Source organism: Limanda limanda, chromosome 11 (assembly GCF_963576545.1).
Source record: "Limanda limanda chromosome 11, fLimLim1.1, whole genome shotgun sequence".
Lineage (NCBI taxonomy): Eukaryota > Metazoa > Chordata > Actinopteri > Pleuronectiformes > Pleuronectidae > Limanda > Limanda limanda.
The window spans coordinates 15773766-15790860 of NC_083646.1; the positions used below are offsets into that span (position 1 = coordinate 15773766).

At 41.6% G+C, this 17095-nt stretch overlaps 1 protein-coding gene across 1 annotated transcript in view; it reads left to right on the forward strand.

The window, feature by feature from the left end:
- ptprub (protein tyrosine phosphatase receptor type Ub) overlaps nt 1–17095 on the forward strand; it is a 165003-nt gene that overhangs the window by 36509 nt on the left and 111399 nt on the right. Inside the window, exon 2 of the mRNA XM_061081460.1 lies at nt 11304–11435. Within this exon, the coding sequence (XP_060937443.1) occupies nt 11304–11435 (132 nt within the window). The remainder of the gene's footprint in view (nt 1–11303; nt 11436–17095) is intronic.

Consider the following 17095-nt stretch of genomic DNA (forward strand, 5'->3'; position numbering starts at 1 on the left):
ACTCACTGTAATGCTCCTCTCCCACTCACCTCCCTTCATGTGATCCTATATGTGGGTTACCGGAATTTGAAAGGCTGCAGGTTTTTGGAGACAGCAATTGGCTGCCTTTGCGTTCGTGGAATTGACAGGCAGCAGAGGGGTGAGGCAGCTACGGGGTATGTGCTTTAGCCGACTTGATAGACACAAGGTTTTTTTTTGCCTTGTGTTGTTTTCCCCAGCGACTCGGGGCGCTACAGGCAGCTTGATTTGGATGCACAGTCAAGTGGAGTTCAGCCCGTCAGGGGTTGCATACGAGTGGCTGAGGTCAGTCGGGGTACTAAATAAGAGTGTGCAGCTTATGTTTGTGTGGGAGATCGTTTGTTTACAAGAAGTAATTGTGGGCATTAAATCCAGAAGCGTTGCTCGTGACCTTTAAACAAACCCTTGAGTCATCTCGTTGCTCGTTCGATGGTGATCACCGGACAAACTCTGGGGGCGGTTGGAAAGAAATCTAAGTGTCGTCTTTAAGGCACTGAATTAATCAAATATTTACTTTGGCGGTACAACAAATATTTAGGTCAGCATAGTTTCCCCTTTTTCACTTGCGCACCTATTCCAGTGTCTTTTCCTGGGCCCTGTGATGCTGGTGACTAATGTATTCACAGTTAAATATGCGTTTTGTTTGACACATCATAATCATCTCTCAAACCCATTTGAATTACGTAATGGTGTAGAGTATGTACTAATGAAATCATTCATTATGATGGGATTAATGAATCATTGTGATTGGATGAGAATGTATTAAACACGTCCATTACTTGATGAGTTCGGTGTGTATCAGTGTAATATTTATCCCTTTTTTTTTAGTAAGAGATAAAACTGGGGCATGACATCATGTTTTATTTTGCATCAAATTCCAAAATTCACTTTGCTCATTTGAGAAACAACTCAACTTTACTAAGTAGATTATAAAAGATACAATTTGATGGATCACATCGAAAATATGTGCAATAAATGACATTGATGTGTTAGAGTCTGATTTCAAATTCTGCTTTTTAAATATGATGCATCACAGTCAGGGTCAATTTTGATGAATGATGATGAAATCCAACTGGAAAATTAGCTTCATAAGATTTATAAGTCAAAAATAAATTATATACCGAAGTTGGATTAAAGATGTTAAAAAACTTTTTCAGTTTCAGTTGATGTGACCTTGAATTTTCCCCCTTTTGAAATTTTACAAGCACCCTAAAGCTGTTCCAGTTGAGTTTAAGTCTCTCACTGGTTTAAGAAAAATGTCTTATGCTTCATCATTATGTCAAGAACCTCCTTCATATCATCCAGACACACTGTGGCTTTTTGTTCCATTGTTTTTGACTTAATTTACAAATTAGCTCCTTCACGAACTCTCCCCACATCCTAAAATGAAACAGATGTTGAATAGCGAGTCACCAGTCACGAGAGATTTTCTGCTGCTAATTAAACTTGATTTCTTGAACAAGCCTTTCAATTCAGATCTGCTGTCGTGATCCACCTGTGTCCCGCGTGTTATTCATTTCTGTGGTAGTGGAGGGAAAATGCAAAGTGGGGATGAATGGCACAGCAACTCTACCTGCTGGAGAACAGACGTCTGCTGAAAATAGACCAACATTCTGAGAGGAAAAATAAAAATATAATTAAAACTCCTTATCAGCAGTGCAAACTGAGATTTCCCCTACCCCCTACCCTAAACCCACAGGAAATGGGAAGTGGAATAATTGATGTTTTCTTTCCTTTTTTTTTTTTCTCGTCGAAGGAGAAACAGAAACAGGAGACAACAAAGTCAGATTGCTTTTGTCTTAGCGTCCTTGTTTTTCTTTTGTGTTTCCTCAGAATAGTACAGAAAAGGCTCTGTTGAAATAGCAATAATTTTCACTCCTTTTCTACTGACATCTGGGATACTTTCATCATCAACCCAGCACTGAGAGTGAAATATTGTCCCGGTCTGGGAAAATAAAGGCAAAATTAATTCCACAATACACTGCAGCCGACTGATATCTCAGGATTCAGGGTGAATGCAGCTTTAGGAAACGTTTGTCATTTTTCATCCTCAGAAGAGAAAATGGGGAAAAGGTTTTCGTGCTGATGTGCAACTTAACCTCATTCAGTTGAATGGGTGGCACGAGAATTATACTCTGCGGAGGAAAGAGAAGTCAGAAAAGGAGTTTGATTTGTTTCGATTTGTACTCCATATCATTAATTACTTTAATCAACCGAATGAAAGCTCATTTTAAGATAAGAAGAAATAATCCTTTCTTTAGTCCCGAAATGGGGAAATTTTTCGTTTTACAGCATCAAATCGGACAGTCAAGAAATGGACATCAGTACAGTAATAGTTGTTAAACAACATACAATATGAACACAAGGAAATATAAATGGAATGAAACTTATGTACAGTGTTATATACAGAATATATAAAATGTGATTTTATAAACAGTGAATTAGATTGCACATAAGCCAGTGCATTACAGAGTGACAAATATATATTGCACAACATTTAAACTATCTGTGTAACTTTACTTCATTCAATTTTAGGGGCAGGGGTTTAGGTTTCTCATCTTATAAACTAGAGGCTATTGAGATTAATTTGTCAATTTTGACAGAACAGATGTGGCTTTCTACAGAGGGCATGTTTTTTTTTTGCCAAAAATGCTAAATGTGACATGTAAAGTGACAGTGCTACTGCATGTTAAAAAAATGAATAAAGACTGAGATAGATAGTTTTGGAGACTAATCAGATTGACATGGTTGATTGGGGTGCTGTGTTGAAAATTATCATAGGAATAAATAAACATTCTAGTACTGCATCCTAGGCTGAACAACCCTGGATATTTAAGGACAATGTGGTAATAAAAAAACAATATAGGTATTATAAACTAAACAATAATTAAAAAAAAAATCATCATAAACAACTATTTTGATACTTAAAAATGTTACTAAGGTATCTTTTTTTTCAAAGATAGGAAATTAATTATTTGCAGTTCTTGGATTTCAATGAGACGTCAATGAAATTCATTCACTAGCGTTTCAAGATGCAATCATCTCCAAAGAGTATGTCATACAAGAGAACTAATAAAAAAATCTAATAAAATGGTCAAAGTTGTCATATTGACATTTAAGGTGTATTGAGTGATTTATAATGTCAACTCATGAAAGTAAAACACCTTTCACCTTTAAAGTTGCAGGTAGCAGCTTGTAGCATTTGAAAGGCACCGTGGATTAAATTATTGTTTCTAACTTTGTAAAGATTAAAGCAGCCAAACATCCTTTTCTTCTGTCTTCTCAGGCATTTTTTTGTTTTATCTGTGAAGAACCTGTTACACTACCATTAAGCTGTTCACAGCCTGCTGTAGGAAAGCTATGTTTTCATAGCCTTGCCTGTCAGATGAGCCTGACCTCTGTCTGCACCGCAACTTTCCCTCAGAATGAATGTCACGCTAATCACAGCCTACCTTATCCTTCAATCTGTATAATTCTGAACTATAGGTTTGACTGACTGCTGCGTAATATTCTCTGCATGGTTAAACTATTCATGGAGTCAGTCTAATATTTTATTGTGTGCTCAGTTATAATTGAAAGGAACAGCCGTCTAACTTTAATAACAAGCCCAGATTTAACAAAGTGCGTTCGTGTTGGTCAGTGTGAGCCAGCACTCAATCAAACAGACCTGACAAACTATGTGAACTTCTTTTAGTCTGGCATTTCTCTTGATTAAATGACAGAAAGCGTCCTTGAGAAAAATATATCTGACGTGGCCACTAGGGGGCAATCCCAATGATTTGGCTTTAGTTTTAGGAAGCTGTCATATTGTCAATCTAAATATAACTTTATTTGATACCAATATACAGTATCTATTTGCCTGACTCATTTTACCAGCCAATATTTGCTCTTTGTGTCGGTTATTCAAGATATTGGCAGGTGGGGTGGGTCCAAATAATTTTCATAGAGTCCCCGTTTTACCCTGAAGCTCCGTACTTGTGCCGTACCTGTTCACCATCTTCAATCCTTTCTTATCTCAATCTGTTTGCTGGCCCTGTGTGTGTGACCGGGGCCCATCAAGCCACCAGGGCTGAGTTATTAATGCCCGGGGAGGCAGAGAGATGATTTCATTGCGTATTCAGGTGCGGGGATGGATGGCTTTCTGAGGCAGCCAGGGGAGTGCTGGGGAGGAGAGCCTCTGTAGAGAATAAATATACCCATCTCCCGCTGATGCATCGGGCCACACTCGCTGAAATGCAAATGGAGCACTCACCTCTTCCTTACTGCCTCCAGTATTACTCACCTATTCCCACCTGGATCCCCTCCAGCCAGACACTCACCTCACACTCTTTTCGCTCTCAGTTTTGGGATTTCTTCCTAGCATGGTTGTCTTCCCATTTGTTGACGATGATCTGACAAGCATCCATGCCTCATCATCACCGTATTTCCCAGGTGACTTCACAGGTTCTGGAGTTCATTATCCATCGTTGACTGGCAGATAATTAAGGGCAGAGGCTCGGGCTTGACATTAAAGCAAAGGTTGGGAATGGTGTATCAGAGCCCACACATCACTTTTTTTTACTGCTTTTGTTATAAATGAGAGGCTGGGCTTTAAAAGTGTTTTGGTCCGTGTCTGGAAATTGGCTGCGTTTTCAGTTGGTTTTGATCAGTGTCAGACACTGAGGACTGGAGGATTTCAATTCCAGGGCCACACAAGTACCCAGCTGTGTGTGCTCATCCCTTCTGCTTCTGCACTCTTATCTGAAGTTTTATTTTCTTCTGAGTGGATGTTAACTTCTCTTATACGATGCCAAACACAGGCTCTTACCTAAAAATCCTAAAGCAATTTCAAGAAGGGCAAACCTAATATCATTTGTATTGAGACAAATATTTTTTTATATTTTAAGAAACACTTTCTCATAGGTCTTGACATATTTTTGCCATGAAAAACAGGAACAGCTGAGGCCAGAGGGATTATTATTTCTTGTGGTCCGTCCTTCTGTCTATCCCGTACTCGGTTTTAAGTTTCACGTTGTTACTTGAATTTAAACTAGAATGGCGCTCAGTAGAGCACAGACTTCTGCCAAGGCTGAGCAATCCTGCACATGATTGTCTATTTCTCATAGTAGGAATATAAGAATAAAGGTAACTGGTTTGATAGCTTAAATTGTTAATTTGTTATTAAACATAGTAAAAAAAAAAGTGATGAAATCCATTATCTGTACAAGTCCCCATCAATCCACACAGTTTGGTGGAAATCCGTTTAGTAGTTTCTGCGCAATCCTGCTCACAAATAAACCAACCAACCATCCAACCAACCAAACAACCAACCAAACAACAATACAAAAGAAACAAAAAAGAAACAGATTTGGATTAAAACATAATCTCCTTGGCTGAGATAAAAATCAAAAACACCATTACTGGTGGTGACACTATGGGGCAGGACCGAACCCCTTCTTTGTCTCCATCTTCTTCCTGTTTTGCTGTGTTGGATTTATTCAAGTGGAAAGTTGTCAGAATAGTTGCACCTCAAATAAGCTTAGTCCAGCTTCCTTATGCTTAAAACATATGCAAATAACCGGATAAACAGAAACTCTGGTAATATTCACTGTGCATAACTGACACTCTAATTAGGTGGCAAGGCAGAAGATTATACAAGTAAACAGAGGAGGGAAAACCAAATCAAATGTGAAGGGCTACATGACGCACACTCCTGATATGAGCAGAGAGGGACTCTGTCTTGATTAACTACAACAAATTAAACTGCGACACATTTTTAGGTATTACTTTGAATTTGCAGCAATCTGGAGAGCATGCAAAACAAGTTGCCACCTTTTTTATGTCCTTATGAAATCAAGGCGGAGCCACGGCATCCGTATTCTGACGGAGTGTGGCTGATCAGCTCCCCAGTGCAAATCTGGAATTACTTTAGTTTGCTAAAAGTCAGAGAGCCCATGTATTAATTTATTTACAAGGTGATCTCTGTTGGTGTTCTCAGGTTTAAATTCAGAGTCAACACTGAGATTAGTGTTGAACAAAGTGACAAAAATCCCTTTCTCTTAAGTCCGTAAATCACCGTAGTCCTGCCTGTTTTGTTCACTCTTACGTTTTCTACTCTCATGCAGGACACCACAGCAGGTGGATTTGACTGTGCTGAGCTGCCTCAGCATGTTTTCTGTCCTTGAAACGATGCTTCCTGGCTTGTTTGTGAAATGAAGATTTATCTAGTCTCTCCATTTGGCTCCCAAGACGTGACGCAGCATTTTCTTTCTGCAGATTTACCTTATACAAATGCTTGAAAGCCTGGCTTGTACTGGGATAAGACTCTTTGATTGTGACGAAAACTGAAAGCCTCAGCGGCCTCGCAAGCATTTCAGTTATAAAAACTGTGTTTTGCATTTTTTTTGTATCATCCAAAGAAATAATTTCTCTGAAGATAAAATAGTGATAAGTAATTAGGTTTACAGTAGAAATTAAAAATGTTACGAAATGAATAAAGCTATATATTTAAAAGAGAGGTTGATTTATATCAGATAGCATGAAAAACAGAACAAACTGAGACACGTCTTAACCCAAGCCACAGGATCTTGGCAGTGTATGACTTTGCACTGGACACTGCACTAAATTATGCTGTAATTATTCAGGTAAAAAATGGCCGCTGGCACACCTCACACTCATTGGTCCTCTGGAGCAGAGGAGGGGGGGGGTTATGATAAATGAGCAGGATCTGTCCTGGTGCGCTCTGAGGAGATGACATTTTCGGGCACTGCCGGCCTCGGATCCAGAATTCCCTCTTATGCATGATGGGACTTTTGTATAGGGAGGAGTCTGCAGGCTTCATTTAGCAAAGCAGCAGGGAATAACATAGTGCCAGCATTTGAATGTGTCAGGTCCCATATCTCTGGCTGTTCTATTAGAAATAGACACCATTGTGGGACAATTAACCCCTGGCCCTCAACAGCAGATCTGTGCTGTAACAGCCCAGCACGGGGCAATAAATCAAACCTAGAGGGAGAAGCACCACTCTCCCCCCGTCCCCCCGCTGGTTGGCACCCAATGGACTGATCTAACATGATGTTAGATGCACTCCAGTGTTATCACACATTCCCTGGAGGTGTAAAAGAGATGCAATATAGTGGCTGTAGGCAAGGACACTCTGATTGTGTTTGTGCATCAGCATCTGAAGTCAGATCAAAACCCTGGACCGACGATAATCTTTTAATCCGAAGAGCAGGAGGAGGATTGACATTGATATGAGACAGTGGGTCTGTGTTGAACCTTGATACGGCTTTTGAGTGCTAATTTAAATGTGCCTGTAGCAACCAGCAGAATAAACAATGTAAAAAGGTCACACATATTAACAAATACACCCAGACAACTGCCTAAATTTCAATGCTAATGGCTTTTCTCTTTTGAACCAGCAGGTTGATGTTTTTTGTTTTTAGTGAAATTTCTTTAACTGTTCGACAGCTTGTCATTTTACCTCAGACGTTCATGTCCACTCAGGATGAATTATGAAATCTTCTCATCAAAATGTTTTATTTGTCCAATACTTTGTCTTATAAGTGAATACAGGTCAGTAAAGGAGCAAATGGGGTTGAGAGGGTCTTCCATTAACCAGTAGTTTATTGGTTTGATCCCTGACTCGAAGAAGTGTCCTTAAGCAAGATTCAGATCTCAAACTGCTGCGCCTCTGCCCATAGGTTAAAAGTTTTGATAGAAAATGTGTTGCATATAGAAGTGCTGTATAAATATTTGTATGAATGGAAGAGTTGGACTTGTATAGTAAAGCCTTTAATTGGTCAATGACAGAAGAAACACCTTGTAGTTACAGCCCGTTTATCATTTAGAGGTAATGCTATTTCCTCACTTTTACTTTGTGTATGGTGCTAATTAACACAAGTTAGAAAGGTGACAATAAGAAAGTTATGGAACAGGAGGGAGGCAAACTGGGAATGATGTGGTTCATGTTTTAGCACATTAAACTTGAGCTGACCAGGTTTCCCCATTTTGATGTTTTAAATCTAATATTCACTAATATACATCAGAAATTTATTTTCCCTTTTCATTGTATTTCATTCACACAAATTTTGGACGTCAGAACCTGTCATAAAAGTTTCGGTGTATTTTTTCACTTTATTGTTTTTGTAGTGGTAACAAAACCCAGGCCTAATTTTTTCATTGATCAAAATGAAATATGAAAGGGCTCTTCTTTTGTCCTCCATTTTATTTGACCTGCATCATAACGAACCAATGCTATGATCCCACTAACCTGTAAAATACTATAATCTGTGGCCACCTTATTAAAGTGAGAATTATGAATACTGACTACACTGAGGCCGGCTGTGTTTTTTCTCTGCAGCTTGTCACGTTGAGAGCATTTGTTTAATGGGAGATTAGAGAAAAGAATGAGCAGTAATAAAGCTGTGGAGCTCAGGGTTCACCTTCAGGACCTGCTCGTGGTTATTCCTATCATTAGCATGTCAAGTCTCGTGCTGTCTTGCTTCAATTATTACTGACACAGAATCCGTTCTTATGGCTGGGCTGTTCCAACTGCCCACCGCTGACTGTAATTCTCCCACCATGGACTAATGTGAAATATGGCAACAGATGCAGAGAGCAACGACTGAAGCACATTATTCAGGACCCAAGGCCCATTAAAGCCAGAGCTATTAAATATAATTTGAAAAAATTAGTTTTTTGGCGCATGGAATAGCAGGTTGTGAGGTATTATGATAATCACTAGATTCCCCAGGGTGCCTGCTCTCTCCAAATGTTATTACTATTTGTGAATGCCTTTGTGAACGGGCTCAGGGATATGTAGTCTTGTTTGTGAATGTTTTATGGGAGGGGTATTTCTCCTCAGATACAGGGACAATTAATGCTTTCGCTAGGGCTTGCTTTCTTTTGTGCAATTTGCAAATAATTACAGCTCATTGCTTGACATGCTGCAGGTTTGAGAGAATTCTTGCTCACGTCAACACATTCACAAACCCTCATGACAGTGCTGAGCTGCCATTCAGCCTTCATTTGACCATTCACACCAGGTTCATGGTCACAGGCACTGACCCGAGCACTGCTGTAGCTATTACTGGAGGTTCAGTATAGTGGTTGTTGCAGATAATCTTCTTTGGTCAACTTGTGAAAAGGTTGTGCAGCAACATGCTCACCTCAGAAACGAACACAGGTCACTGCTTTAGCTCTATAGGGAAGAGAAGTGTGCAGCTGCATTGCACATTTCTTAGTAGTCGGCTGCTAAGAATGTTTTCTGGTTCAAGCAATCATTAAATGTAGGAAGAAGACATTTTGGATTTATAATAATAATAATAATAATACATTTTATTTATAAGGCGCCTTTCAGGGCACTCAAGGTCGCCGTACAACAGTCAGCAATACAGTCAGTTTCAAAAGTTTAAAAATGCACAAAGCAGAGCAGCAGCAGAACATCAACGATAGCACACAGTAACATTAAGAGTCATCAAAAGTTTTAAAATGCACAAAGCAGAGCAGCAGCAGAACATCAACATCAGCACACAGTAACATTAAGAGTTATATGCCTGTTTAAATAGGTGGGTTTTGATGGTAGATTTAAAAAGATCAATTGAAGTTGGCTCAATGTTCCTGATGTCCGGAGGAAGGGAGTTCCAGAGTTGAGGGGCAGAGTGGCAGAAGGCTCTAAATCCCATGGTGGACAGATGGGCTCGGGGGACGGTCAGGCTGATGGAGGAGGCAGACCTGAGAGACCGGGTAGGGACATTGATGTGGAGGAGGTCAGAGAGGTATGGAGGAGCGAGGTTGTGGATGGCCTTAAATGTATGGAGGAGGATTTTATAGTTAATGCAGTGTTTAATAGGAAGCCAGTGGAGTTGATGTAGAACGGGGGTGATGTGACTGATGGATGGTGTTCTCGTGACGATCCGTGCAGCAGCATTCTGTACCAGTTGAAGTTTATGGAGGAGTTTGTGTGGGAGACCAAACAGAAGGGAGTTGCAGTAATCCAGGCGGGAAGTGACAAGGGAGTGGACCAGGATTGCGGCGGTGTTGGGAGTGAGTGAGGGCCGGAGGCGGTTGATATTGCGGATGTGGAAGTAGGCGGACAGGACGGTGTTGTTGATGTGGGTATGAAATGATAAGGTGCTGTCGAGGACGACACCCAGACTCTTAACCTGAGGAGAGGGGGAAACCGAGGAGTTGTCTATGGTGAGGGTGAAACTGGGCTGTTTGGTGAGAGTGTGCTTAGAGCCAATGATGACTGCCTCAGTTTTTTCACTGTTCAGTTTGAGGAAATTGGAGGAGAACCAGGATTTGATTTCCTGTAAACAGGCACAGAGGGAGGAGGGTGGGAAGGTGGAAGAGGGTTTGGAGGAAACGTAGAGCTGGGTGTCGTCCGCATAACAGTGGAAGTTGATGTTGAATTTACGGAGGATCAGTCCAAGTGGGAGGAGGTAGATGATGAATAGGATAGGGCCAAGGACAGAGCCCTGGGGAACACCAGAGGAGAGGGGGGATGGGTCGGATGTGAATGATTTTAACTGGATGAACTGAGTACGGCCATGGAGATATGAGCGGAACCAGTCTAGGGGTGTGTCAGTTATGCCAATGGAGGCAAGTCTGTCAAGGAGGATGGAGTGTGATATGGTGTCAAAAGCGGCGCTCAGGTCGAGGAGGATGAGGATGGATAGTAGTCCGGAGTCAGCTGCCATCAGGAGGTCATTTGTGATTTGAGGAGGGCTGTTTCTGTGCTGTGGCGGGGGCGAAAACCGAATTGGAACTGTTCGTAGAGGTTATTGTTGGAGAGATGAGCATGGACCTGGGATGCCACTTCCTTTTCCAGGATTTTTGATAGAAATGGCAGCTTGGAGATGGGACGAAGGTTATTGAAGTTGTTGGGGTCTGAACCAGGTTTTTTAAGCGTCGGTGTCACTGCAGCAGATTTGAGAGAAGATGGGACAGAACCAGAGGTCATAGAAGAATGGATAATGGCAGTTATCAGGGGCAGGGGCAATTTATGATAGATTTTTCTCTTTTTTTCCATAATAGGAAGAGATTCCGAGGGAAAAATTAAAAAAAAAGCCCATATGACATGAAAATCACTAAAGCTCTGGTATATTCGATAAAGTATTAATAATTCATGTGATATCTGTTAGTTGTCTTTGTCACCAATTTCACAATGTTCATTTGGAATAAATAAATAAAGCTAATGAATAAGCAAAATGAAATATGTTTGTGATTTTATATCTGTCTTCTCAAGGCCAATAATGTTAATTGTCATGGCTGTTGTTTAAATTATTCCTTTTTCTCCTCAGCTGCTGGCTGTACATTCGAAGAGGATTCGGACCCCAGTCTGTGCGACTTCACCCAGGGGGAGGATGACGACTTTGACTGGCTCTTGTTTCGCACATACAATTCACCGTATGCCGGCTCCGACCTCCTGAAGGGTGAGTGCTCCTCCCTCTTTTGGCTTGGTACATGTATTGCTAATACGGACTTCTTCCTTTTGGTGTTGTCATATATCTGTACGCATGCAGTTTTTGAGAGAACAGAGTTGACCTAAAGTTTGGTTTTATACAAATCTAACACTGAAAAGTATGAATTAATGTGACCACAGGCAATTTCTTTAAAATATATCAGCAGCTGTTTCTTTTTTAACGATCCTCACATCTGGGGAAATAAACAGGCTTTTGTTTGTCGCTCTCTGGCTGACGTCAGGAATGTGTGACTGCGTAATTCACCCTTTGCAGATGTCCACTGTCCATTATGCATCAGCTTTAATGAAGCACTCACCCCAGTTTTGTCTACTTCCCGCCAACCCCAAGGATAATTTTATGTTAACCAGCCTCACAGGACTAATGGAAACCAGCATTTTCCTGCCATCATGCTCTCTACTGGAGGTTGCCAGAGGGAGATGGCATGCATAGTTTATGAGGCGCTCCTCCATCTCTGCATTAACAAATACCTACAGGGATCTGACAAAGAGAGGAGTGCTGTTTCAGCTTCTCAGCAGAAATATCCGCGGTAGCAGCGGGCTCTCTGCCGAACGACTTCTACAGAGGAAACTTGCTGCATGATTAAGGTGCCAGCCTCACATGAACCGATCAATCAATCTATGATATCAATCTATGATATGATATGATATCTACGATGAGAATTCAACTGAGCCATGACAAAGACATGTATTTGGCTGTTAATTGTACAAAAGAGGTGGCGGAAGAACTTACACGTTCAATAGCCGCAGCAATTTGAAGCCTGAAAGAAAGAAGTGACGTCAATTGATGGCAGAGGAGACAGTTCATTGGCAGATATAAACAGACGAGTGAAGATAAACAGATGGAAAAACATCAGATGGGATATAGCAGGATTTCGAGCAGTCTTTCAAAACGATCGAAAGCTTCCTACAGGAATAAATGCTGTTATCTTTAAAAGGTGTTTACTTCTGATTATCATTCATACTACCGAAATGCCATCTTGCCCGCAGGTGTCTTTCCAAATAGAAATTCGGGAAAATTTGACAAATCCCAAATTCAATCCTTAACTCTTAAACTGCTCCTCCTTCACCTCCACATCATCAGCATTCAAGCGAGAATCTGCCTGCAGCCACCAGCCAGTTCATGGCAGACGATGGGATAATTAATACTTTTCCCTTCGGGTTTAATTAAAAGTTGCTGCCCTGGCATTTACAGCAATCTGCGGCTTTCAGCAGAACAGTATAGCACAGGTGGAGTGAGGCAGGTACTGTAATCTGCACATGAGGAGAAGGCATGAGAGACCCAAGGCATCAACACCTGATCGATCAGCTCTGAAAATACGGAGATGAATTCACTGTAATTTATTATCCGCTCATCGTCCAACTCCACATGGGAAGCAGTGTATTACTCCTGTTCCCTGTGTGGCTGGCATCGTTTCACAGTGACAGGAGTGTTCCCTCGTCAAGTACATCTTGACATTTTCACTGTCTTATTCCAGGTGGATAGCCCTGCTGCGGAAATTGACACAGGAAATGTTTTTCTCTTTTTCTTCCACTTCTCTTTGACTTAATCCCCCTCTGTTGACTTCTAACCATGTATCACATTGGGTAGCCAAGGTGGGGGTGATAACAAGAGTTTATGAGATAAGGCTATTTACATTGGACCAGTATTACCTAGGTAGTGCTGAGAAATTGGTGTCGAGGGAAGATTAGTAAACACAGCTGAGATAGCAGCAGCTTGTGGCTCCCAGGAGAAATTAGAGACAACCGTTGCCATGAAATAGAAAATTGTCTTGGAAAAAAGGAGATAGAATGTGGTGAGATGTTCAGATTGGTACATATTTTTTATCACATTCTCTTGTCATTTTGAATTAGATTGGAGACGTGTGGTCGCTATTGATCATCGTCAGCTCTCACACTGTTTTAACGAAGAAGTTAGGCTCGCGGGATGATGACCTTGTAAAGAATCAGCATGTCAAGTGTAAAATAGATAAACACATTAACCCGTTTTTTTAAAAGGCACAGTTAAAGGTGATGTATACTGTATATCTGTCTCTCTTCACATTTACAGTTGTTGGAAAATATAGTGTGGTTACCTGACCTGAGCCTGTCATGATATACCGAGACCCGGGGGCTTGGTTTGGATAAACATTTAGACATTTTCTACAGGTTGGGATCAGGCTCGGTCACGTTGGCTGGGCTAGCCTACTTGACTTGATGCTTTCATGTACATTTAGTGAAAATACAGCGTGAAAATAAATGGGACAGGGTAACACAAACTCAGTGCAGCTTACATTAATCCAGTAAGACTCAAGGCGCTGAATAAGTACACACTCTAAAACCTAAGCATTGTTTGAAAACAACCACCTAAAATTTGAGGGTTTTCTGAAGAGTTTCCAACGCTTACAAAAAAAACTCATCTTCTGAAGCCGATAGAGACATGAGATAAAAACGTTTGAAAATCATTTCCTTTTCCTTAAAAGTAGTAATTTTCATCATTGTTTTCGTCAATGACACAGCTACACATCTACTTCAATATTGCTCCCCTTGCTAAGATTGTCACCCATTGTCTGAAATGCTAATTTAAAATCGCTGAAATCCCTAAAAAAACCAAACAACACATAGACTACACTTCAAATAATGCATTGTACCTTCACCAAAAAGTATTTCATCAGTCCTATGTCTTGAAAACCATGGCATCGGTGATAGGATGCTCATGTTTCCTCTGGCTCTATCGAGAAACACACAAACATTGCAGCTCGTCTTAAAGGTTTATACACGCACATGTTGCATCAGGTCCAAATGGGTAAACTGGCTCACATCAGGTTTCCAACACATTAAACAGAACGCCTGTTCGTTTTCTCCGGGCCTGCATAGATTCTGACAGAATCACACTCTATTCGCCAGCAAGTGCGACAGGAAAAACCATGGAAAACACGATGTCCAAACATTTAAGTCAAACTAGAACGAAGATTGAAACTTTTTTAGCTCTTCAGTACATATCTGATTCTGATTAGCCCAACAGAAGCACAGAGGGTATCTTTAAAGACTCAAAGATTAGGCAGAGAAAACACTAGTGACAGCACCCAACAGTACGGCCACAGTTTGCATGGACACACGAGCATGCATCTGTTGCAGATCACTTGCAAATTACAACAACCACTTCAGTGGCTCATTGTTCTTGTAACCCCTGAACACAACACACTCATGAATACCTGAAAGGATAATGTAATCTCTGCCAAGTGTACAGCACTAAGAAATTCCTATCCTACTATAAAACTCATATTAATTCATCAAATAGTGAAGAAAAAGGGGAACTGAGAAACCACTGGAATTAAATGCAAGCTTTCTTAGGCATTTCTGGTTTGTATTTCTGCTGTATCTGTCAAACCGTGAAGTTAAATCAAATTAAAGCTTGTGGTAAGTACCTGTAGGGAAACACCAAGCTGAAGTTAGATTGACCTAAGTGGCTACACTGATCTTCCTATCATTCCACAACTGACTGAATATCACAACCTGACTGAAATGTTCCAGATTCAACCCTCTGTTCAGACAGGTGTTTGTTCTTGTCGAGGTGCCACTGAGCACACAACCCTTGCTTTGTCTTCCACCTCAGCAGACGTACAAACAGTGTCTCTTGTATATGCATAAATGGGGGCTTTAGTTTCCAGCTGAGTCATCCACAAATTCTCTGTCAGGGCTGAAGTGTTGAAATGTGCCACTGCTTTTTTTACCCCATGTGTTGCATGCTAATGTAGCAAAAAAACCCTCTCTCTTCCTGTTTCTGTTTGTTAATGTCTGCTGTAATGTCCAGTAGCAGATGAACTGCGAACGCAAGTCCAGCTCTGTGTGTGTATTTGAACATCATGCTGCAACAAGCTACAGTCAATCGCCGGGTTGATTTATTGGCTGCTCGCGCAATAGATCCTCAGATAAATACCCTCAGACGTTCTGAATGGACTGGACCTCAATGGATGGGACATCAGGTCTAAGGAAGGTTAAGACTTTCATGAAGCCTGTCTTGACGCATTGTCTTGAGGTCAGAGTCTGTTCACTCAGCACATACTGCAGCAGCAGGTTCAACTTAATGACCTTACAGAGATAATTCACACAATAAAACACAGACAATCCTCCATCTATATCTCCAAGATTCTCTATCAGTCGGCCAAGGACGACGGTGTCATATCTACTGGCCTTTACAATCTGTCCCCTTCACCCCTGCTTGGCCTCAGCTATACACATTTGCAGTGTTGGGGAGTAACGGAATACATGTAACGGCGTTACGTATTTAGAATACAAATTATGAGTAACTGTATTCCGTTACAGTTACAAATTAAATAGATGGTATTCAGAATACAGTTACATTGTTGAAATCAGTGGATTACATGACGGTACTTCTCTGTTTCACGAGTTTAATCACTGTCTCGTAAATCCACCGGAGGCAAAGCCCCCAGGAAGCAGCTGGAGACCAGGGCTGACGTAAGAGCGCCCGGACCCCGGCGGCGTGAAGAAGCCTCACCGCTACCCGCTCGGGACCGTTACAGGCCCCGGGACCTTGGCTCTGAGAGAGTTCCGTCGCTACCAGAAATCTACGGAGCTGCTGATCCGCAAGCTGCCCTTCCAGCGCCTGGTGAGAGAAGACCGACCTGCGCTCCCAGAGCTCCGCTGTCATGGCTCTGCAGGAGACCAGCGAGGCACGCAGGGTTCACACCGGACGCTGAAGCGACGCTAAAATAATATCACCCGTTGACCCAGTAGTATAAAAGCATATGGTCACTTGTTGCTCCAACATTAACTGCAACAGCGTCCCAATTTAATGTCATCCATCTTCAAGAACTTCTCCGCTGTTTGCTCCGTTCAATGTCGGGTGTCGAGGGTAAATTACGTATTCTCCGCCCCCCCCCCCCTCTCTTTATTTAAAACTCCAGGACAACATAAGGGGAATACAAACTATGGGATGCATGCTTTATCATTTATATCATATAAAATATGTCATCAATATCGTTTAAAATCCTTTTTCAGTGTGTTTCCTGGAGCGATATGCTCGCGTCAAGCGCAAAAAATAGACCTGACGCCGAAACGATCGCTGCACGGCGCGAGGCAGCCTTGGCGCAGGGGGGGGGTTCAGCCTCCGGTGAGACCCGCACAGAGGTGGGAGTGGATGGGAGCCGGACATCCAGCGGGCCCGCAGCATCGGTGGAGAGAGAGTTTAAACTGCTGCTGCTCCACTGACTATAACAACGCCGCAATCATACACTTAAAAAATGCAATACGAACCGGAAGTATTCCAAGTATTCAGAATACGTTACTCAGATTAGTTAATGTAATGGAATACGTTACAGATTACATTTTTGTGCATGTATTCTGTATTCTGTAACGGAATACGTTTTGAAAGTATCCTTCCCAACACTGCACATTTGTGTGTGTGTGTGTGTGTGTGTGTGTGTGTGTGTGCCATTGACAGTGACCCGAGATTCATCTGTGGCTGTGGAAGGATGAGGCAGAGCGAGGAGACAGATACATCTACTGTAGGAGAGCTGTTGTTATCAGAGCTGACCAGCCGTCCTCACTGGTTTAATACTCTATTACCAGTGTTGGGGAGTAACGGAATACATGTAACGGCGTTACGTATTT